The sequence below is a fragment of the Centropristis striata genome, chromosome 18, assembly GCF_030273125.1.
Source record: "Centropristis striata isolate RG_2023a ecotype Rhode Island chromosome 18, C.striata_1.0, whole genome shotgun sequence".
NCBI lineage: Eukaryota > Metazoa > Chordata > Actinopteri > Perciformes > Serranidae > Centropristis > Centropristis striata.
In genome coordinates, this window is record NC_081534.1 from 18796022 (window position 1) to 18819609 (window position 23588).

Consider the following 23588-nt stretch of genomic DNA (forward strand, 5'->3'; position numbering starts at 1 on the left):
AGTTGAAGTTAATGGATGATTTGTTTATTTTTATCAGACACTAGTGCAACTTGCTGCTAAAACATTTTTAAAAACAAAAAATATGTTTTAATAAAGGTTGACTTGAGGAGATACAAATATTTTAACATCCAGAAAAGAGAGAAAGTATTCCACAAACAAGATCGGCATATTTAAACTACTGACTGCTGCTTAAATGTATTAAAATCTACGTTTATAGGACATAGTGCTTTCTGAACGGGACTATCTAAGGCAGGAGCTTGGAATGTTCATAGAGCAGACTGAGAGGCTTGAGAAAGAGAAAGCTGCTATGTCTCAGGAGCTGAAGGAGAAAAGAGAGCTGGAAGAGTTCAAATCTCTGGAAGAGGACATCTGGAACGAGGATAAGGTAACGGATTTGATTCCATTCAAACACTGCTTACAGTGTTTGGACTTAAGAACAGAGCTTGGAGTCCGGGGTTTGGGTTTTAGTTAAAATGTTCATTTTGTTTGTGTATTCTTGCAGAATGAGTTGCAAAATGAAATCTCTAACTTGAAGGCAGCAGTAGAATCCTCACAACTTCAATGCCTTGAGCTTCAGGTAAGTTGACATGCTGAGAATTAGTTAACTGAATCTGAAACAATGTGTAAACATTAGTTTTTGTCAGTTACAGTACACACAACATACTTTACCTGATATGAAATTTCTTGCCATTTTATGTCTTCTGTGTGCCTGTTTACTGCAGAGTACAAAAATTCTTAAGCTACAATTCACTTTGGACTCATACCACTCTAGTCGTTGACTTCAACACATGTGCAAAATGAGGTTGAAATGGTTCTGCACTCAAATGCAGATCTGGTCAATGAGATGGAGAGTGATTTTAACTAATTTTGATGTTATTTTGATATGTTTAGTTATTGTTAAGATATTAAGGAAAGAGTGGTTGATTCAATATGTTTATTTATATTATTATGACAAGCCAGACCATAACATTGTAGTTGTTATGTTGAATGATGTTTTTTTTTTTGTCTTTTAAGAATAAACTTGAAACTCTGTCTGAGGAGCTAAAGAAGAAAACTGAATTTGCAGAGCAGCTTCAGAGTATGGTATGTGTCTTTTTAATTGTTGTCATATTACATAAAATCATGAAGGCATCGAATGAAGCCAGTGCATAAAATGACTCTTTAAGCAAAGTTGGGCAGATGCTTTTAGAGATAAGGCTGTGTATTAAACTCAGTTTGTAAGCATCCCATTGTGAATTCAAGATCTAAGTAAATTCCTGTCACTTAAAATCTAAATAGATTCATTGGCATAGCAGTTTAGTACTGCCATACAAGCTGTGCAATATTTACAATTATTAAGAATGAGAGACTTAAAGTCACGTTACTACACCATCCACCCTACATACTATATACTATGCTATAGTACAGTGTGGTCTGGGTCTGCCTCAGGATCTCCTACCAGTTGGACTTGCCCAAATCACCTCCAAATGAGGGTGCCCAGGAGGCATTCTGAAATGCCCAGCCATTTATTTACCTAACATCTTTAGCAAAGAAAGAGATGTGTCTCTATTTTTTTCTGTGCTCCTTGCTCTGTCTGTTGATATGAAATGATATTATATGAGATGAAATTTGGGCTAAATATTTCAGTAAGAATGAAGGTCAGTTGAAGCTGAAGCACAAACGGTTTGGAGTGTAAGGGATAGACGCTGAATCCAGGTGAAATCTGTTGTGTCTTGTTGCCTTTTTGCAGAGTGGTAAGGACTTGGTGCAGGAGGTGGCGCAGCTTCGTCGCTCTCTGGATGACGCTGAGGGACTCAGCAGAGATACAAAGAAGGAATGGGCAGTCCTGCGCAGTCAAAACATCGCTGTGGAGGAGGTCAATGTAAGTGAGATTAACACACGCTACTGACCCGGGCCTCTCATTCTTGCTGGATGCGAGTTTGGAGCACAGAGTGGTGGGAGGGGGTTGTACTGCATTTCTCGGAGCTTCCATGTTGCTGTTCTGGTGGTTCTTCTCCTGTGATTGTATTCATGTTCTGCTACCGGCTTTGTTGGATGTGCCCGAGAGGGGTGGGGGGTGGACCATGCGGAGCATGCGCTGTCTTGTCATACATGCTGGCAAAATCGTATTCCAATCGCATTATCTGGGTATCTTAATCAGAGTTGGAGAACTTCAACATTAGTCGGACTAACACGTTTACATGCACTTCAGTTGTCCAGTTATAGGCAATCATTCATTTTTTTCAAGTGTCATGTAAAGGTACTGAGCGATTTTACCAAACATGTCTTTCACTAAAATAATATGAAGCAATACTTGTCACTGCATTTTACTCACTTCTACAAAGATAATTAAAAAACACGGATGAATTAATTATAACGAAGTTAAGCTATGACATTGACATTCCATTGGATGCTTTCCTTTTCTGGCAGTCCTGGAGTTTTGTTTGGCCTGCACCAGACTTTTGATTGACAGCTGTTGGTGGTTGGCTTATGAACCACGAGATAGTAACACATGCTATGGTCTGCTAGTTGGCTCGATGTGATTTATTGACTTGATGATTTTGTAATATTTGTAATATTGAGACCAAGACCAACAATCATGTTTTGTTTTTGTTAATTTAGTTTAATGTTTCTTCATGACCTTCCCAACAGGCCACCCTGACTGCCAACCATGAGAAGATGGAGGCTGAGGTGAACAGCCTGCGCTTTCATCTGGACACAGAAAAGTCACGCTACCGAAAAATGCAAAACGATCTCCAAAAAGAGCTGAATGTGGTATTTGACGAGAACACCAAGCTCACCACTCTGTTAGATGGAAAAGTCCCAAAAAGTAGGTTTAAAGTCAGGGTGTTTATATGTTGTATCTGCAGATCAAGTTGTAAGTGCAGACATTTAGTCCGTCAAATCAGATAAGAGTTGTAATGATGAATTGATGTTTTTGTCCCCAGATCTGATAGACAACATCGAAATTGAGAGAAAAGTGGCCCAACTGAATAAAGAGCTGGCTGCGTCTCATGAAGCAGAAGGAGCCCTCAGAGCACAGTTGGAGGAGCTAGCTTCATTACAGACTCTTCCAGATAAGGTGAGCAACTCCATGAAACATACTATAATGTAATCAGCCGGGAGACAGTGTATCATCAATGCATGTCAACTTAAAGTGCTTGTTTTCAACACAGACAGGCTGAGATTGTTTTAACATTTTGGTACGATAGTCTGATTAAGACAACAGTGGAAACATGATTGATGGTTCCAGTGAAATTTGTTTAGTTTGAGTGTAGAAAACGTAGTTTATTTTTATCTAAAAGATTTTCACAATGTTGATTAAAACAGTTGTTTATGTTAGCACATTTTCAAATTGTGCCATAAAATGTCAAGCAGGACTTGGCACAGCTTCCATAGGCTACCTATGTTGCAGACTGAGAATTTTCTCTTATTTGACAAAACAATTCTTGATTGAATTTAATTTTGTGGACACAAAATGCAATTTAATGGTTAAATCGCAATATATTGTATCGTAACTCAAGTATCGGGATAAAATCGTATCGTGGGGCCTCCGTAATGTAAACTAGAAGTGTGAATCCCCAAATTATTGATTAATTAATGATTACTGCCAACCAAAGAGGAGATGAAATTGTATACCAAAGTAGAAGAAGAAAGGAATAGAAATGCTTTTCTGAGAGTGGAGAGGGCATATGTTGTTACCTAAAGTTATTGTGTTTAGCTTGCCTGCTGATGTTGCAGCGCTGCTCTCCTGTCACTGCCAGTATTTTGCTCCTTATGTGAGTGAAAGTAGACTGGGATTATGAATTTTGTTGCATTTGTACTTCAACTATCAACTTAAGAAAATACAGACTCTGATAACAAATCTGTTAGCTCTCCTTGCTGTTATAAGCAAAGATCAGTGTACAAAACCTTCAGGAATGGCTTCTTGTTGATTTAAATGCTTAAGATAACAAAGAAGTTGTCAGTAGTTCATATCAGCCCTTCCTGATTAACATTTTTTCTGATGATGATGATGGCAGGGCAAAATTGAAATTGAGTGACTTTTTGCGCTCTCTGTCTGCCAAAAATAGTAATAGAAACACAGCTCTGAAACAGTAATGGTAAATGGAGTGCCCTTATATAGCACTTTTATCCAAAGCGATTTACACTACACACTACGCTCATTCACCCGTTCACACACACATTCATACTGGTGGCCGAGGCTACCAGGGCACACTGGTGCCACCTGCCACCATTGGGAATTCATTCACATAGCGATGAACGCAGCATCGGGAGCAATTTGGGGTTCAATATCTTGCTCAAGGATACTTTGACATGTAGGCTGCCATGGTCGGGGATCAAACCACCAACCTTTTGATCAGTAGGCGACCGCTCTACCAACTGAGCCACATCCGCCCACAGTAATGTTTCTTTTTCACATCAATTTCAAGAGTTGCTTTCTTTCCATTTAAACATTAACCTGACTCTGATCAGGATAAGGTTCCAAAAATGTATGAGAATATCTCGGACCACACTGGAAAAAAAAACTAATTCATAAAAACCATTAGCTGCATTTCATTCAGATTTCATTTGATTGTTGGATTATGTTAAGACATTAAAACATTACTTGTCAAGTCACAGACCTTGATCCGTTAAATGGTAATACCATAATTGTAACCACATCTTTTTTTTGGATAATTGTAGCTGAATCAGCTAACTGAAGAGCTCCAGTGTGTGCAAGCTGAAAAAGATGCGCTTACGTCGAAGCAGAATGCTGATGCAGAGGAGATGGAAAAGCTGCTCTCTATGGTTACATCTGTCACTGAAGAGAGAGATCTGCTCAGGAGCGAGGCTCAGGAAAATGTGGAGATGGTAAGTGTTAAATATTAAATAATAACCTAAAACTGTTTATATCACAAACATTTTATGATTTAGTCCAATAGTCAATCTCTTCCTCCCATGTCCCTATGCCCTTTGGAAGAATCCATGCTGTGATTTGGGTTCAAAAACTTTGGTCATTTTGAAGATTTCTGTATTTTCTGCAATTGGATGAGAAGCACTTTTGTTCTTCAAACTGCTGAGAAACCCCTCTTATTGTCAATATACCTATAAAGCTGCATATCCTCTGAATGCTCTAGGTCTCTAGTTTGTGGTTGTAAGTTTGTAGTTTCATGAGGCTGTGATTATCCTAGAGGGCACAGCAGCTCATTTTATACACTGAGGTCAAGACTCAAGAAATGACCTCATTGCAACTACTGATGACTAACATCATCCCACATGAAGAAAAGTCAAAAGTCTCAAGAAGAGTCTCATCTTTCCACTGATACCCAGTTTCTAATTCAAAGCCTGTTGAGGGACCTCAGTATACACAAATATTCAAATACAGTTGGCGGAAATGGCACATTTGTACTACATGAGAAACAGTTTTTTGCCTTAAACTGCTTGCATAAAGGCATGTATGTAAAGAGGTTTGAAAATCACCATGAAACATCAAAAATAGCCTAACTTTGCAGCATTATTTCGATAACTTCTCAACCGATATCCTGTATCTCCAGTATACTGGTAAACACTGGTATAATACCGATGTAGATATTTGTTTATGATTATATAATATAATCGTGAATTAATTGAAGTCAACTGAAGAGACCAGCTCAAGATAGACCTTCAAGAAGATGTGGTGATGAGAGATGTGACTACTCTGCCATTCCAGTTTTTTTTTCATACCATTTGTTGGGCATCTGCTGTTTATTTTGTCTCCACATGTTATAGCTGCTTTTTTCCCCCCAAACAGATGATTGAGAATCAGGGGGAGCTGAGGACAGCCCTGGAGAAGAATCGTGAACAGAAAGAGCAGATCAAACAACTGTTGACTGCACAAACATCACAAAATGAGATTAATGCACAGATGGAGGAGCTGCAAACACTTGTAAGATTTTGTTAATACATCTGCAGGGGATTCAATATTGTATGACACTATTATGCCAATTCTATTCTTACTGTAGCTTTAACATGATTTGCTGTAAAAGCTGAAAATTTCCATATCAGTACCAATATTAGCATTAAATTTCTTTCAGTCATTTGTAATAGAATCGTGTTTGTTCTACCAGACCCCTTTTTTTTATTGATCAACTAAAAATGAAACTTCTAATTTAAAAGCAGTCTGACAGACATGATAATGCCAACTTTAATACTTTTGTGAATTATGAGTTATTTTAGGGGGCACAATTGAAACACTACAAAGCTTGGATGGGCATGAAAGTATATTGGTTAAATAACCCATACAAAATATACTGTGTTAGATAATGATGAGGGATTAAAAGTTAAATCATGTAGATCTAAAAACAAAGTAAGTTAACTAGATTCTCAATGTCTCGTCTCGACTGTAAACCACCCCAATGTGTGCTGAAGATCACTGTCAGATGAAGCCAGCAGAATTATGATGCCTACTACTGTCTGTGGTCTCTTGAATAGAGAAGCACATGGAATTATTTGATATCATCTGAACTGAATTTTATCATTTATTTTATCTGTTTAGCAAGATCATTTACAAGTAAATACAGATTATATATTCATGTCACTCCCAATATTTGAAATAACATATGTCTCCATTCTTCCCTGACAGGTTCAGAGGCTAACTGAGGAGCTTGAGAGTATACGAGCAGAGAGAGACAGTCTGCTGTCTGAGAGGACGGCCGACACTCAGCCTCACAGTGAGGAGATGGAGAAGCTGCTGTTCAGAGTGACGTCTCTCAGTGAGGAGAGAGATCAGCTGCAGGAGATACTGGAGGGACTGAGGCAGGAGAAGAAACAGCTCAGAGAAGAGCTGGAGGACAGGATGGAGATGATGCAGATGGAGGTTTGTGTCCGGTTGCTTTACTTCTTTTAAAATAAATTTCGTTGAAGGGTTACACACATTCTCTGTATACCCTCTAGTAGTTATATGATTTGGATTGATAATTGTTAAAAGTTACAGCCAGAGTTAAAGAGAACCTTGGATGGTTTCATCTGCTGCCTTCCTCACAGATGAGGACTCTAACTGAGAAACTGAACAGCATTGAAGCAGAGAGAGACACTCTGCTCTCTGAGAAGGAGACGGGCTGTGAGACCTCTACAGAGGAGATGGAGAAGCTGCTGTGCAGAGTGACCTCCCTCAGTGAGGAGAGAGATCAGCTGCAGGAGACACTGGAGGGACTGAGGCAGGAGAAGAAGCAGCTCAGAGAAGAGCTGGAGGACAGGATGGAGACAATGCAGATGGAGGTTTGTGTCTGGTAGCTTTACTTCTTTTAAAATAACTTCCATTGTAGGGTGTGAATACAAAGTATTTGAAGCGACAGCTGGAAAGACACTTGAATGAACATTTTTTCTGCCCCCTTCATCACAGATGAGAACTCTAACTGAGAAACTGGAGTGCATTGAAGCAGAGAGAGACACTCTGCTCTCTGACAAGGAGACGGGCTGTCAGACCTCTACAGAGGAGATGGAGAAGCTGCTGTGCAGAGTGACGTCTCTCAGTGAGGAGAGAGATCAGCTGCAGGCGACACTGGAGGGACTGAGGCAGCTCAGAGAAGAGCTGGAGGACAGGATGGAGACAATGCAGACTGAGGTTTGTGTCTGGTAGCTTTACTTCTTTATAGAATAACTTTCGTTGTAGGGTTTAAATACAAAATGTTTGAAGCGACAGCTGGAGTTCAAGACACACTTGAATGATCATTTTATCTGCCCCCTTCATCACAGATGAGAACTCTAACTGACAAACTGGAGAGCATTACAGCAGAGAGAGACACTCTGCTCTCTGAGAAGGAGACCAGCTGTCAGACCTCTACAGAGGAGATGGAGAAGCTGCTGTGTAGAGTGACCTCCCTCAGTGAGGAGAGAGATCAGCTGCAGGAGACACTGGAGGGACTGAGGCAGGAGAAGAAGCAGCTCAGAGAAGAGCTAGAGGACAGGATGGAGATGGTAAGTTTGGGCTGAATGCTGTAAATTGAGATTACACTTATATCCTTGGCGTTCTTACTGAAATCTGGTCCTTTCTTGGAACAATACCTGCTGGGAGACACATTTTTTTTACATGTTTTTTCCTGGATTTAAGACGTACATGTCCTCAAACAGGGCTGCATGGCCGTGTAGTGGTTGGCACTCTTGCCTCACAGCAAGAGGGTTGCAGGTTCGATTCCGGCCTGCGGCTCTTCTGTGTGGAGTTTACATGTTCTCCCTCTGTCAGCGTGGGGTCTCACCGGATAATCCGGCTTCCTCCCACAGTCCAAAAGCATGCACTTAGGTTTAATGGGTGACTCTAAATTGCCCGTAGCAATGAATGAGAGCGTGATTGTCTGTCTCTGAAGGGTGAATAATTACAAGAAAGTCGTAATTGTCAGTACAAACTGAGGTCATGTGTTTTTCTCTTTGTTGTTCAGATGCAGTGTGAGTTCCAGCAGCAGCTCAGCTCTGCACATCATTCGCTGAAAGACGAGCAGGAGGCTCAACAAGTTCTGCAGGTAATTGTTACCCACTTATTCACATTCTTACACCAGTAACATTTTTACAGTTTAAGCCTCATTTTACTTTGTTGGGCATACTAATATTGAACAAGACTCTGGAAGAAAGTAAGACACAACTTGCTGCACAAAGTTACGTACTACATATGTTCTCTGGAACTCAGTGATTTTCAGTTTGTATTCTTTTTTATGAATTCAGGCATTTCCTGAAGTAATTAAAGCTGTCCTCTGAAAATAAAGTAATGCTGCAAATATTATGTTTTTTTTTCCCTGTATGTGCTGGGCTACTCAGTGGTGTAGTGGTTAGCACTTTTGCCTCACAGCAAGAAGGTCTTGCGGCTTTTCTGTGTAGGTAGCATTTTCTCCCTGTGTCAGCGTTTTTTTCTTTAGTGACTCTAAATCACCTCTAGTTGTGAATGGTTGTCTGTCTTTATATGTCAGCCCTGTGATAGTCTGGAGACCTGTCCAGGCTGTACCCCGCCTCTCGCCCAATTTCAGCTAGGACTGGCTCCAGCTCCCCACCCATGGCCAGTGTTCAGATAAGGATAATTAATTTATGTACTGTGCATCTGATCCAACAGCTGGAGGAGCATCTGGAGAAAACAAAGGAGGAGGTGAGCCAGTTGAAGTCTGACCTTCAAGAAAATATAGAACTGGTGAGTCGTCGTCGTCCCCCCCACCCCCCCTTTCCTCTGATTTTTCTTATTAGATAAATAGTTTGGATTTTAACGATATGAACTAAACTGTTGAACCATATGTTATTGTTTGATATTTTATTTCAAAACCATGGGCTCAGTCAGGTCTCAGATGTGCAGCCCAGTCAAGTTCTTTCACGGTAAAACTTTAGGTTATTTACATAACCCCGGTTCTCTGAATAATATGAGTGACATGTCTCACTATAGCCGTGTTTCCATTAGGGTAAAAAGTGGCAGCTGGGAAAGGGTCAGGCCACACCCTCTCAAATGGACGCTCACTCGGCGTGTCTCCATTAAAAAAAAAAAAAGCCCCCAGAGGGATTTACGAGACTCCGGAGGTGACATGGTTTTCGATCGTCGCGTAATCACTTGGCAACAGTTTCGACCGTGACGTCACATACATACATACATACATACATACATACATGACAGATTTATTTATATATATATATATATATATATATATATATATATATATATAAATAAATAAATAAATAATCTCTATGCGGGAGACACACCAAACGTAAACAATGAGAGATGCCGAGATGGAAGGAGCAAAGCTTGCTGTAACGGCATGCACAACTACTGCGGCCGCCGTCGCTAACTGTGCACAGCGTCCACGGCTTATTGTAAACAAACTGAGCACGCTAACTGTACATAAAGTGTTCGCCGCTGATTGTGCACAGAAAGCGATGCCAGTTAATTCACGGAATGTCCGGTGCTTGTTGTAAACAGAGGTCGCTAAGTGAACACACACTGCTGCAGCACATACACTTACTGCTATACAGCTAATGTTGCAGCCTATTAGCATTGTGCTACTGTACACCTTGCTTGGCAACGCCGGACTGCACTATGAAAGGGCAGAATATAACGCCTTCATGGGATCACTATGAACGCCCTAAGGCGAAAAGCCAGCACAGATCTTTCCAGCAATTTAGAGGTGTTTGAATGACGTGATGCCGTCTGCATGAACTATTTAAGGTAAGTGGTACTACCTGGAGCGGACGGACACGTTTCACCAGCCAATCAGGATTGATCAATTAATCAAGTAATCTTTGTAGCTTTTATTATGTGACAGCCCAAGACTTTACAGGTTTTTAATTGGAGACTGTTCACGCTCTCTGTTGTACACTCCTTTTTAGTGAGTTTTTACAGATCTACACATGTGGTGGTAATCTCTTTCAGATGATCGAGAACCAGGAGGAGCTGAGGGTGTCTCAGGAGAACGTCAGAGTTCTACAAGATGAGATCAATGTGCTGAGGGGACAACAAGCAGAACTGCAGGGCGGACAAAGCACTGCAAGTGATACAGAGATTGCCCTTCAGTTGCAAAATCAGGCAAGACTACATTAGTATACACACAGAAAACACCAAGTGCACCTGCTGTCTAATGATAGCCGTAGTTTCTTGAATTGATCAAATGCAGCATCTGAACTGGTGAATTTCGGCTAAATTAAAAGAAAAAAATTTTTGTTTTTTAATTTTTTTTTAAATACAGATTATAGATTCATTTCACTCCCAATGTTTGAAATAACGAATATGTCTCCATTCTTCCCTGACAGGTTCAGAGGCTAACTGAGGAGCTTGAGAGTATGCGAGCAAAGAGCGACAGTCTGCTGTCTGAGAGGACGACTGACACCCAGCCTCACAGTGAGGAGATGGAGAAGCTGCTGTTCAGAGTGACGTCTCTCAGTGAGGAGAGAGATCAGCTGCAGGAGATACTGGAGGGACTGAGGCAGGAGAAGAAGCAGCTCAGGGAGGAGCTGGAGGACAGGATGGAGATGATGCAGATGGAGGTTTGTGTCTGGTGGCTTTACTTCTTTTACAATAACTTTCGTTGAAGGGTTATACACATTCTTTGTATACCCTGTAGTAGTTATATGATATTTGGATTGATAATTGTTTAAAGTTACAGCCAGAGTTAAAGATACAGCCAGAGTCAAAGAGAACCTTGGATGGTTTCTTCTGCTGCCTTCCTCACAGATGAGAACTCTAACTGAGAAACTGAACAGCATTGAAGCAGAGAGAGACACTCTGCTCTCTGAGAAGGAGACCAGCTGTCAGACCTCTACAGAGGAGATGGAGAAGCTGCTGTGCAGAGTGACCTCCCTCAGTGAGGAGAGAGATCAGCTGCAGGAGATACTGGAGGGACTGAGGCAGGAGAAGAAGCAGCTCAGAGAAGAGCTGGAGGACAGGATGGAGACAATGCAGACTGAGGTTTGTGTCTGGCAGCTTTACTTCTTTTAAAATAACTTCCATTGTAGGGTGTGAATACAAAGTATTTGAAGCGACAGCTGGAAAGACACTTGAATGATCATTTTATCTGCCCCCTTCATCACAGATGAGAACTCTAACTGAGAAACTGGAGAGCATTACAGCAGAGAGAGACACTCTGCTCTCTGAGAAGGAGACCAGCAGTCAGGCTTCTACAGAGGAGATGGAGAAGCTGCTGTGTAGAGTGACGTCTGTCAGTGAGGAGAGAGATCAGCTGCAGGAGATACTGGAGGGACTGAGGCAGGAGAAGAAGCAGCTCAGAGAAGAGCTGGAGGACAGGATGGAGGTTTGTGGCAAAAAGTTGTGCTGTTGGTTATTTACAGGTTTTTGTGAAAATGTTGCAAAATTGCAACTAAATATTACATACTGATAATTCAATTAGGTGACTTTTTATTGACATGACAATGGCTGACACAGCATAAGTAAAACAAATAACTTTGGCTAGTTACATTTGTAATTATTATTCATGTTATAAGGCATTTCTAAATGATAAGAAGTTCCAAAACAAATCATTTTCTTACAGTCTTTATGTCTGGGGAGTATTACTACTTGGTAGATGACATCCATTTAAGTCCAGGATTGTGGTTTTGCAACACTTAAAATCAATCCCCCATATACATTATTCTTTTCAAAATGTTTTAAAAGGTCAAATGCTTACTTGGGTAATTGAAGAGAGCTGGAGGGTCAGTGGGAGACAACCATGTTTGGACTTGAAATGTTTTGTGTATCAAAGTGTTTCTGTTTTCCTTCCAAAAAAGTTGCAGGGACAGAGTTTAGATTCTGGGGTGTTGGGATATGTCAGGTAGGGGTGTGCCATATTGTATTGTTCACAATTATACCAGTATAATTATTTTGAGTAAAAAAATGCATATCATGATATTGGCAACAATCCTACTTCTTGACAGTCGCATTAGGGTTTCCCATTACGGTAATTACCTAGACTGTCGCCAGAGTCTCATGTGCTGCATTAATGTCACATTTCAAGCTACTGAAAGTATATTTACACTGTTCATAATATAAAGTTATTTTTCGTTGTCTCTGCTCAGCAGTGGGTCTGTCACCAGTCAGTCAATCAAAACCCCAACCCACCTCTCCGTCCTCCTCCGAGACATGCGCGCTTTCACACACTTACACACCCACTGAATATACCGAGTCGCCCTGGCAACCTGCCTGTATCAGTCCCGAACCCACATCATTTCTCTGTGTGCGTCTGCGTGCTATCAACCTGTCCGGGCCAGCAGAGGTCCGTACGGTCCAAACACACTGCTGTATTATGCCGTTCGTTAGCCGCGAGCTAACAGTAGCTAACAATTAAAGTTCTGTTATTCACAAAAAGCTACTTTTACTTCCTGTCGCTAAACACATGCAGCTTTCAAAATAACAACACAGTCTGGTGTTAACAGAATCCACCACAGAATTTTCAAGACTGTCAAAATAAGATCCCTTAAATAAAACATACCACAGAGTGCATGCCCCCGGACCCCCTAGATGGTTATTTTTGTATTATTTGCTAATACTCAAGAGTCAAGCGTATTATTTTTAGTTGTATCTATTTTTTCTGACTGAAAAAAACATATTTTCTATATATTTTTCAGTGTTTTGTAATATCGTCAAGAATATCGTGATAATCTTTTAGGGCCATATTGCCCACCCCTAATGTCAGGAATATGTACTATTGCACTTTTTCAAATAGGTTTTGCAACGGTGGGCCTCACAGGGTTGTTACCATGCCTAGTTTCTCATTACCCTTTTTTTTTTTTTTTTTTTACTTTTGACTAACTAAAGTTAACAATTTGTTCAAAGGCTTCCACAACACAAGAAGCTCTGAAGTCAGTCCAAAAGGAGCTGTGTGAACAGAAGCAGATCAACTCTAATCTGGAAAAGCTGTGTCAGGATAAGGAATGCTCTTTAAATCAACAGGTTAGTGTCTAATATGTCATTATTAATTGATTCATTATTGTGTTAAAGCAAGATTTTGTTTTTGCAAAACTTGTTCTAACATCTCCATTCCTCACAGATGAGAACTCTAACTGAGAAACTGAACAGCATTGAAGCAGAGAGAGACACTCTGCTCTCTGAGAAGGAGACCAGCTGTCAGACCTCTACAGAGGAGATGGAGAAGCTGCTGTGCAGAGTGACCTCCCTCAGTGAGGAGAGAGATCAGCTGCAGGAGATACTGGAGGGACTGAGGCAGGAGAAGAAGCAGCTCAGAGAAGAGCTGGAGGACAGGATGGAGACAATGCAGACTGAGGTTTGTGTCTGGTTGCTTTACTTCTTTAAAGAAAGACTTCCGTTGTACGGTTTGAATACAAAGTGTTTGAAGCAACAGCTGGAGTTCAAGAGACACTGAATCATTTTATCTGCCCCCTTCATCACAGATGAGAACTCTAACTGAGAAACTGGAGAGCATTACAGCAGAGAGAGACACTCTGCTCTCTGAGAAGGAGACCAGCAGTCAGAGCTCTACAGAGGAGATGGAGAAGCTGCTGTGCAGAGTGACCTCCCTCAGTGAGGAGAGAGATCAGCTGCAGGAGATACTGGAGGGACTGAAGCAGGAGAAGAAGCAGCTCAGAGAAGAGCTGGAGGACAGGATGGAGACAATGCAGACTGAGGTTTGTGTCTGGTAGCTTTCCTTCTTTATAAAATAACTTCTGTTTTAGGGTTTGAATACAAGGTGTCTGAAGCGACAGCTGGAGTTCAAGAGACACTTGAATGGTTTATTCTGCCCCCTTCCTCACAGATGAGGACTCTAACTGACAAAATGGAGAGCATTACAGCAGAGAGAGACACTCTGCTCTCTGAGAAGGAGACCAGCTGTCAGACCTCTACAGAGGAGATGGAGAAGCTGCTTTGCAAAGTTTCCTCCCTCAGTGAGGAGAGAGATCAGCTGCAGGAGACACTGGAGGGACTGAGGCAGGAGAAGAAGCAGCTCAGAGAGGAGCTGGAGGACAGAATTAAAATGGTACAATATTGTAACTATAAAATCACTGGTAACTTGGATAAACTGACTGCTTCAAAACACACTGACAGCTAATTTATGTTGTCTTACGTCGATAGGTCTCAGCCCTCCAGGAGAAGTTGAGTGAGCAGGAAAAGTTGAACTTGCAGCAGCAGGTGCAGTGTCCCGTTTGACTCTTATTGTCTGTATCTGTAGTTACTGATGCAGTGACTAGCAACAAAGAAACACGTGTGTGTTAACCTTGAGTTTTTCCTCCAAATAAGATGGTTAAGATACGATAAGATAAGATATAAATTAACTGTTGTGGGAATGTCTCTGAGTTCCCAAACATTTACTTTAAATGTGTATTTTATCTCTCTACGAAGTGATGTGGTTTATCCTAACAATACATAGACAAGGCTTTTAGAATAATTTTAAGATGATAGACATGTGAGAAGAGAAGACATGTGCTATGTGGAGACTATTTACAACTTCAATGTCAGAACCATAACATGACAAATATGTTTTATTTTCAAGAATCCAGCATTCTATCTCATATCTTCATATCTAACATACTGTCTGAAAATACAAATTGTGATATAGATACAGCTTTAGCTGGAGATGAACCCTGTGTATATGACTGTATAATTAAAAGGATATTTTAAGTTTGAGGTTTTCTTTTCTTTTTTTTCTCTTAATTTTAGATGCTCAGTGAAGCGACTACAACCATCTCAGCAGACCAGCCAAAGAGTCTAGATCAAAGCACCAGTGGACTTAAGGAGACAATGTCATCACGGCTGCAGGATTCTACTGGGAAGCTTCAGGTAATGTCATCAATCAGTTTTGTTAATGAGCAACTGAAAGGCAAATACATACAAACATAATAATTCAACGTAACACTGATGCAACTGAACTCAATGTCATTGCAGGACTCCTTCAAGAAATTCCAGCACTTTATAGACACGTGTTCCAAGTTTAACTCGACAACCCTGGACAAGGTGCACTGTGGCGTAAAGGACTCTGATTTGACGTTTCTACCAAAATCCACCATGAGTTCCTACATCGCTGTGTCTCATCTGGGGCTGCAGACGGCTCAGAGTTTGGGAAACATAACGGTAAATATCAATATATTTTTTCTATTTGAAATGTTATCATTCTTAAGTGCCGTCCCCATCAACAACGATAACTATAAAGATAACTACAAATAAAAAAACTCCTCTCCCCCTGTCTCTCCTCACCTCCATGGACACACAGCACTACAACTGTGCAGCAGCAGCACTTTTCAACTGTATTCTTATTCTTATTAGTAAGAATATGTTAATAAAACATATTTATTAGACTTAGGAAACACTATAATGCAGAACACGAAGGACATGGGCAGCTCTGACACAGTGGACAGCATGTGTTTGGTGCCGTTGTTTTCAGAACATTATGAGTGTGGAGGCTCACATCATTATAGTTACCATTATAGTTATCCTTGGTGTGGACGGCCCTTTATTCTTTTGATCAGGTCATAACCTTAAAACTCCTGCTCTCTGCTTCCCCAGGAGCATATTCAGGTGCAAGCACAGGGATACAGGCGTCTGTTTGAGGATTTAGTTAAGAAAGATTTGGCTGTTTTTGAAGAGAGGCGTCTGCAGGATGTGTTGCTGTGCAGAGCACAGGCACCCTGCTACTCCGTAAAAGACGAGGACTTCCACACACTGTGGGACCACAGACTGACTGAGCTGCTCGACAAGAGGCAGATCTACCTTCAGGTGAGCTCTGCTGCTCCGCCTTTTTAAAAAGGCCCCATTCACACATGATAAACATTACAGATGGGGAATCCTTAATCCTCATTAATTGTGCTTGTCAGTATTTCACCTTGTTGTTCCTGACAACAACTTTAAACAATGTAGAAATTACAGGATATGGTCTGTAACAGAGCTGGACACTCAGCAGTACCAAATAGCTCAAAGCAAATGCAAATTGCATTAATAATTTAATTTCTGTGTAAATTGCTTTTCTGCATGTCTATTTTGTATGAATTGTTTTGTACGCATCAAGTCTATTTAATTGATGTTAGTGAAGCGTTTTTTTTTGCATAGATGGCTGTTTAAATCACATCGATATCCCGTCGTATATGTGTTTTGAACTTATTTACAGCATCTACGTTCATTGATGGTGCTGATCTGTTTGTGTTCCCGTTTCACTACATGCAAATTCCGCTCACTTGCTACAATGGGTGGTGAAATAAAATCAGTCATCATCATTCAGACCTGGAGTGTTGATTAATAAATCAACATGCTGTAAATCTGTTCAAAACATATACAGCAGGATGTTTGATTTAAACAACTGTCTATGCAGATTATGCTTCACTTTACTTCAAAGTGGAACAAAAGCGCTTTTGCATCTTGGGCCCTAATAATTGCCTATAAATGGGTTAGGTAAAAGCACTTTCCTTATGAGGTCAGTGACAACGTGTTTGTTCAGGGGCTGTTCTTCATCTGTCCTCAGTTACATACACCCTGTGTGTAGGGCTGACCTTTGGCAGTCAGCAAAAAATAACATACAGTGCAGTCCTACTCAACTTCAACAATGACCCGTAGCTCAGTAAGGTTGTGTTTATCACACCTTAGATTTACAGATTATATGTCAAAGTATCCTATTCCTCAGATTGTTTCCATTTCACAAACATTTCTCTATTGAAACTTTATGGTGACTCTTTGGCTTTGTAGAAAATGGACAGCATTTTGGGGAAGCTCTGGGCAAACATGGCATTGTACCCCAGTGAGCTGTCAGCTGATATCCGAGACAGGGAGAGGTTCAAGGAGCAGATGGAGGCCGTGTTAAACAACGAGCCAACCAACTTCAGCGGGCTGGACAGCATGCTGAGCTCTGAGCTGGACCACAGATCTGCAGTGTTACGCCGCCGGAAGACGACTCTGCAGGTTGTGTTTAAAATGAATTTATTTAGTTGTTTGTTGTGTTTTAACCTATACTTCCGGCAAACAACCAGAACCAAATATCCACCACATTTCATTCCCCAATGTATGTATTTTGGTGAAATTTGACATGTTTCTAATGTCATATTTTCCACCTGTCTCCTGCAGGACATCATAAAGGAACAAAACGGTCCAATTAAGGAGCTGAAGCAGCTGAAGGCTCAGGTTGATTCTCAACTCAAAGAGGAGAGAAGCAAAAATTCTACTCTGCTACAGACGATGGAGGGAGCTCCTCTGAAAACAGAGCTCTCCCTGCTGAAGGACAACCAGCAACTCGTGCTTCAGCTTCAGCAAACTGAAGAAAAAGTCAAGGTGTGTCTGACGTAGATCCTCTTCAGGTCTGTTTTATATATACGTGTTTATAACCAGTGGTATCCTGTATGTGTTCTTAAACGAGCTGGGGGTCTTTTCCTTGCGAGTTTTTGGTCAAAAGTGGTGACCACATTACCACATCCTTCATAATCAGGAACACACACACACACACACACACACACACACACTCACACACCATCATGCTTCCAGAAATTCTTAATAGAGCATCAAATGAAGATTAATCCACCTCTGAAAATATAAAACTGTTTTTAAAACCTGTTTTACTAACTTGACAGAATACAAAATGACAGTGACCTGCTTTCTTATAAGATTAATATCTGCATAAGAAACCAGTGGACTCAAGGCTGAGGGCCACAAACAAGATAACACATTGTTGGTGTTGAGAGTTGTACTTTTTCCATAATTTCGTCTCTTCCTAACCTGTCTCTTTGCGTAGCAGTTGTATCCAATGTTTCATGTAATAATGGCATTACTGGGACACTTGTTGATTTACAGATGGTGACAGACAACTTTCTGATTTTTTTAGGCTCTGCGTGTACAAAATGAGCAACTGGAGGAAGCTCAGATCAAAGCCAGCAGCAGGGTGTCCAACCATAAACAGGCTACTCAGCTGCTGCAGACAGAGCTACAGGACAGCCGCGCACAAGTTGAGGAGAAAGAAGATGTGATACAAACTCTCAGGAGCAAACTGCGGGAGTCTGAGGTTCAACTCAACATTTCATTGTCACTTTCTATGGCAGCACATTCTGAGGCTAATTGCTTTATACGCTGAGCTCTTTTTTTATGGTCTTTGGCACTGAGTATCTTATATAATGTTTTTCTTGTTTAAAAAAAGGCATCACCCAGTGCTGTTGAGCTGGAAAAACTACGGACAAAACTTTTCAAAATGGAAGTGGAATTCAGTTCAGCATCTGATAAACATGAACAAGAGTAAGAGCCTTTTTGTTGTATTCTTTTCCTGACTTTCTTTTTCTGCTTTTTTATTATTCATAAGGTGGACCAGGTGGGTTGTTGAAATGTCAGGGTTTCTGTAATTGCCTTCTCTTTAGCTGTGTGGGGGGATTTGTTTTGTTTGGGGTTTTTATGTGTTGGCAGATGGTGAAAGAGGCTTCCCTGTTATTTATAAATCAATCAAATCAAAATTACTTTATTTATCCCCAAGGGCAAATTCAGTTAGTCTGTCAGCTCTTCTGTAGATTACTGAAGACTTAGACAGCCTGATGGCTGTAGGAGCGAAGGATATTTTGAATCTCTCCGTCCTGGAACAAAGGGAGAGGAGCCGTCCACTGCTGTTTTTTTGGTCCATAAAGGTTTTGTGTAGCGGATGATCTGGGTATTTCAAGATGGCCTCAAACATCTTGACAGGTCTTCTCTCCACCACCTCCTCCAGTGTGTCCAACCTGGCTCCAACCACAGAACCAGCTCTTTAGACCAGTCTGTCCAACCGCCTTGCATCTCTGTGTCTGATGCTGCCTCCCCAGCAGACTGCAGCATAAAACAACACACTACCACCATAGACTGATAAAACATCTGCAGCATCTTACTACAGATGTGAAAAGATCTGAGCTTCCTTAAGAAAAAGAGGCAGCTCTGCCCCTTTTTGTAGAGAGCGTCTGTGTTTAGGGACCAGTCCAACTTATTATCCAGGTATACACCTAGATACTTATAACTTGGCACCACCTCCATGTCCACCCCACAGGTATTCACTGGCTGAAGAGGGGTCTTCCCAGTTCCAACCTCACCCCCATCTCTGTGACAGACAAGGGTGGAGGCTTAGGTCTAAGAGGGGGGGTGGATGCTGCTTTGGAGATTTAAACATTTTAAAGAGGAGGAGGTGGAGGAGGAGAAGGAAGGAACAAATGGTTGATCAGTTCAGCATCTCTGATGCATCCTAGCTGTCCTCTTTCTCCCCATTAGGAGAGAATAAAAAGCAATTGATTTAATTCATTCCATGACTGACTGTTCTGACCAGAGGTTTGTTCTTCTCAGGATCCAGAGGATGACCACACTGTTGAGTGAAAAGGAAGAGTCACTGAGGAAGCTGGGAGAAACCTTGCGGAGGTCACAGCAGCAAGGAGAGGACTCGTGTAAGTCAGCAGTATGTCTGTCTGTATGTAGCTGTTTGTCCTTTTTCATGATGTAATAACACTTGTCTGCAGCTTTCAATTTCAGATGGTAACACTTGAATTCTCAAACTCTATTGTCAATACTCAAAAATATTTTAATAATAGGACATCATTAAATAAATATGAAAACAAAACATCCCTGTGGTTTCTCAGTGTGGTGTGGATCACTAAACAAATTAATGTTTGATTAGCTGTATAGTCTGTATAGTCTAGATGAAAGGTGTGTTGTACTATGTAATGGATTTGCATTTATCATGTGGCCAGAAACTGGACTCCAAAATTCTTGCTAATATATGTACTGAATGTGTAAATGTGCAAAGATTTTTCTCAACATGCATAGCCCAATAAGTCTTACACAACAGAAAATACAATTTTAGCCTAAATAGTTGTTTTTTTACAAAATAGTAAATTGTGCTCTGATGTAGTCATGTTGAATCCAGTTCTGCAGGGTGAGGACCTTCATGCTAGACTGACCAACCCCAGAGGTTTAGCGATCAAGACCAGCATTCTGATGGAAAAAAATAAACTGGAGGAGGAAGTCAAAAAACTGCAACTGAAAATTAGTGACCTGGAAAGGTAAGACCTGTTTTGAAGGTGGAAGTACCTGAACAGTTCATGTGATTCCTTGCATGATTTAGACCTTTAGACCTTATCCGATGTCCCTGTCAAATCAGCTTGGTATCCAGTCAGCAGTCCGAGATTAACAAGTGGAAGAGCAGAGCCATCAAGCTGAAGGTGAAGAGCAAGCCCGAGGTGGAGAAGCCTTCATCACCCTGCACTCCTACCAAAAGGCCACACCCTATGGCCTCAGACTCCTCAACCTTTCTGACTTCACCAAAAAAGATTTTGGTTACTCCCAGGAAGGTCCTGGGCTCTCCCATGACGCTGCGTGACTCTCCCAGGAAGGTCCTGGGCTCTCCCATGAAGCTGCCAGACTCTCCCAGGAAGGTCTTGGGCTCTCCCAAGAAGCTAAACTCCCCAAAAAGCAGGTTCTTTGATGTGGACGAAAGCTCTGAGCTGCTGTCCAGAACCTATCCCAAGCAGTTCTTTGATAACTCCAGCCTTGGGACCATTCCAGGTAAGCTCTATCCAAAGTTCACCTTTCTCTACTAGAGTCTGTCTAATAATCTCAGACCCTGTTCCCACTTAGCAGTGACAATGTGGTCTGAGTGATCTGAACACAAGTGGACAGCTCTAAATACAGGTGAAAACACTGTCAGGACGCATTGAGGTTGGATGTCAAAAACCACATTGGGAGGTAGTTCAGGCCGCATGTGTCCCCATTCAGATAGTAGTGAGAACGGGTATGTGACTCTTGTCCACATTAAGGAACGCCTACTCAACTGCTGCCCCCTGCCTGATCAATCTGTGTATTTTAATGATAAATGAATTACTAGGTTTAATTTTATCCAAAACTTATTCCAACACAAACACATTTAAATATGCAAAATTACTGTGATAACTAACCTCATGCCTCTTCGAGGGGTGCTAAAATACGCCTGACAGGATCAAGTCTATTTTCGTCCTTTCAAAATAAATGTGTCCGTTGTCAAAATAGGCTAATAAATAACTGAATTATTGAACGCTGCATATACATGGCAGTTATAGACCACTGTGTCCAGCTGTGGTCAGAGCAACTGTTACAATGTTTTAATTTCATCTTTTTCGCTCAAGTATTTTTTTTCTCCTTGTAATGTTTTCATACTGTCACATTTATTTTTACCACTATATGTGAATCAGGAGCAAGCGAGCGTGTGTGCGAGCAAGAGAGAGGAGATACCGGGCGTGTACAGGCAAAAACTGAAATTGGCCGCTTGGAAATGAAAAGAGGGAAATTGCAGAACACAGGATATGTCCTGGACACTCAGGATGTGAATGAGGGAGGCTCGCATGATGGCTAAGGGAGCTCAGCACACCTTTCTAAAACTTTATTTTGTAGGCTAAGAAAGATTCGTATCGCAACTGGCTGATATACGGTTAATATACGGTTACGGTGGAATGGGATCACAAGTGGTCTCTGAAGATGCATGTGGAGACGCATGCTACTGCCAGGTGAGAACACACAGACTGAGAGCTGTCCACTTGTGTTCGGATCACTCGGACCACATGTTACTGCTAAATGGAAACAGGGTCTTAGCATCATAAAGACCTGAGCTGTTTGTTTTCTCAGAGATTTCCAATGTTCCTGATACAACAGATGAGGAGGGTAACTGCTTTGATATCACTGTTTGTGGTAACCACTGGGGGTTTACTAACAGAGGCATGAGGTGTTGGGACATCACCAGGTTTCCACTGAGCCTAATAACCTGAATCAGGAATGATGCACACTTTCCCAAGCAGATGAATTTACTTTTGTTCTAATTAGTCAGAGCAACTATGCACTGTGTTTGAGTAGTCAATTGATTTAGCATTCATTCAAAGGGGCTGTACATGACATTCAGAACATAATTATAGCAGTAAAAAACCATTTCCTTTCTAGTACAGTATTGGTTTCCTGATCAGAGGGTAAAGATATGCTCCCTCCGTGGATGTTTTAATCTGAGCTCTCTGTTCTTTTTTGACAAAAGCAGATTGTTGTGGTAGACGGTCATTTCACACATCTTTATTTTGGCCTGCTATTTCAACATTTGAGCTGGAATCTCAACCTTCCAAGACAGTATCAAATAATTGATTTAATAAATCCAAGTTTTATTAATTTCACAATTTGAACCTCAGTCTTTGACACGTCCTACTCAAGGAACTTTTAGGTTGTCCCACTTTACATGATGTCCTGTTCACTCCTGTGTGCACACTTTCTACTTGTCTGCAATCCTGTACACATCCCTCAAGTGGAAACATCCACAATTCATAGTTTAGTCTTGTTTTTAAAAAAAATGCAATGTGAAGGAGGTGGTCAGTCTGTTAGACTGTACAGGAAGTATAGTACTTTATCTTGTAAAGGCATAACATTTAATGAGCTGACTTGATATTTACATCATCCAATTTGATAAGACAATAATTACAGACACCAGTTTGTTAACATATTAATAAGAACAAATCATCATGGAATACTATACATATATATATGTTTATATATATATATATATGTATATATATATGTATATATGTGTGTATATATGTGTGTGTATATGTATATATATATATATATATAAAAGACTCACAATGCAACAGGGTGGGTTTAATAGCTTCAGGGGCATTACTGTTGCCATTAAGATGGATTGTAGTATGGAAGTTGAGTACTGCTTTTCTCAAAGGTCTTGTCTGTTGCAGATGCAGCTGTGGGTGCAGACAGGAAGGACCTGTGGCCAAAGTCTCCAACACAAGAGGAAATGTGCAAACATCAGTAAAAAGTTCCAAATGTACAATATTTTTATGTCTTTGTCTTTTAATAATTTCTTTGTAAATAATAATTTCTTCGTAAATAAAGTTTCTTTTAAAGGCATTGATTGTTGTCTCATTTACACCCAATTTATTAGTTTCCATGAGCCAAATAGAAATGGTATAAAGGAGTTGCTTTATTAGGGCCCGAGCAGGCAACAACATGCGAGGTCCCTATTGTATTTCGAATTATTATTATTATTATTATTATTCCCAAATGATCGCATTTTTCAGTGCCTGAACATACCCCAAAACTCATGAAACTTTAAATATAAGTCACACCTGGCGAAAAATTTTATAATCTATTGTCATCCTGAATTTCCACGACTAGGTGGGGCTATAATAATTTTGATAACCCAAAGAATACTCAATTTATTAAATAACTTCCTGCAGGTGGCGCTATT

General features: G+C 40.8%; 1 protein-coding gene across 1 annotated transcript in view; it reads left to right on the plus strand.

Annotated features, from left to right (window-relative positions):
* The window catches only part of cenpe (centromere protein E), a 30382-nt gene extending 7140 nt beyond the window's left edge, over positions 1-23242 (plus strand). The window contains exons 18-52 of the mRNA XM_059356993.1: positions 218-385; positions 503-577; positions 1015-1083; positions 1730-1861; positions 2632-2809; positions 2928-3061; positions 4666-4833; positions 5753-5887; positions 6584-6821; positions 6929-7218; positions 7343-7564; positions 7696-7917; positions 8376-8456; positions 9038-9112; positions 10337-10489; positions 10714-10947; positions 11135-11368; positions 11493-11711; positions 13229-13345; positions 13443-13676; positions 13804-14037; positions 14166-14387; positions 14483-14539; positions 15068-15187; positions 15293-15478; positions 15911-16120; positions 17081-17293; positions 17456-17659; positions 18207-18383; positions 18516-18610; positions 19670-19767; positions 20247-20382; positions 20481-20884; positions 21977-22012; positions 23077-23242. Of these exons, the coding sequence (XP_059212976.1) occupies positions 218-385; positions 503-577; positions 1015-1083; positions 1730-1861; positions 2632-2809; positions 2928-3061; positions 4666-4833; positions 5753-5887; positions 6584-6821; positions 6929-7218; positions 7343-7564; positions 7696-7917; positions 8376-8456; positions 9038-9112; positions 10337-10489; positions 10714-10947; positions 11135-11368; positions 11493-11711; positions 13229-13345; positions 13443-13676; positions 13804-14037; positions 14166-14387; positions 14483-14539; positions 15068-15187; positions 15293-15478; positions 15911-16120; positions 17081-17293; positions 17456-17659; positions 18207-18383; positions 18516-18610; positions 19670-19767; positions 20247-20382; positions 20481-20884; positions 21977-22012; positions 23077-23153 (5847 nt within the window). The 3' untranslated portion in view covers positions 23154-23242. The remainder of the gene's footprint in view (positions 1-217; positions 386-502; positions 578-1014; positions 1084-1729; positions 1862-2631; positions 2810-2927; positions 3062-4665; positions 4834-5752; positions 5888-6583; positions 6822-6928; positions 7219-7342; positions 7565-7695; positions 7918-8375; positions 8457-9037; positions 9113-10336; positions 10490-10713; positions 10948-11134; positions 11369-11492; positions 11712-13228; positions 13346-13442; positions 13677-13803; positions 14038-14165; positions 14388-14482; positions 14540-15067; positions 15188-15292; positions 15479-15910; positions 16121-17080; positions 17294-17455; positions 17660-18206; positions 18384-18515; positions 18611-19669; positions 19768-20246; positions 20383-20480; positions 20885-21976; positions 22013-23076) is intronic.
* Positions 23243-23588: the final 346 nt, after the last annotated feature.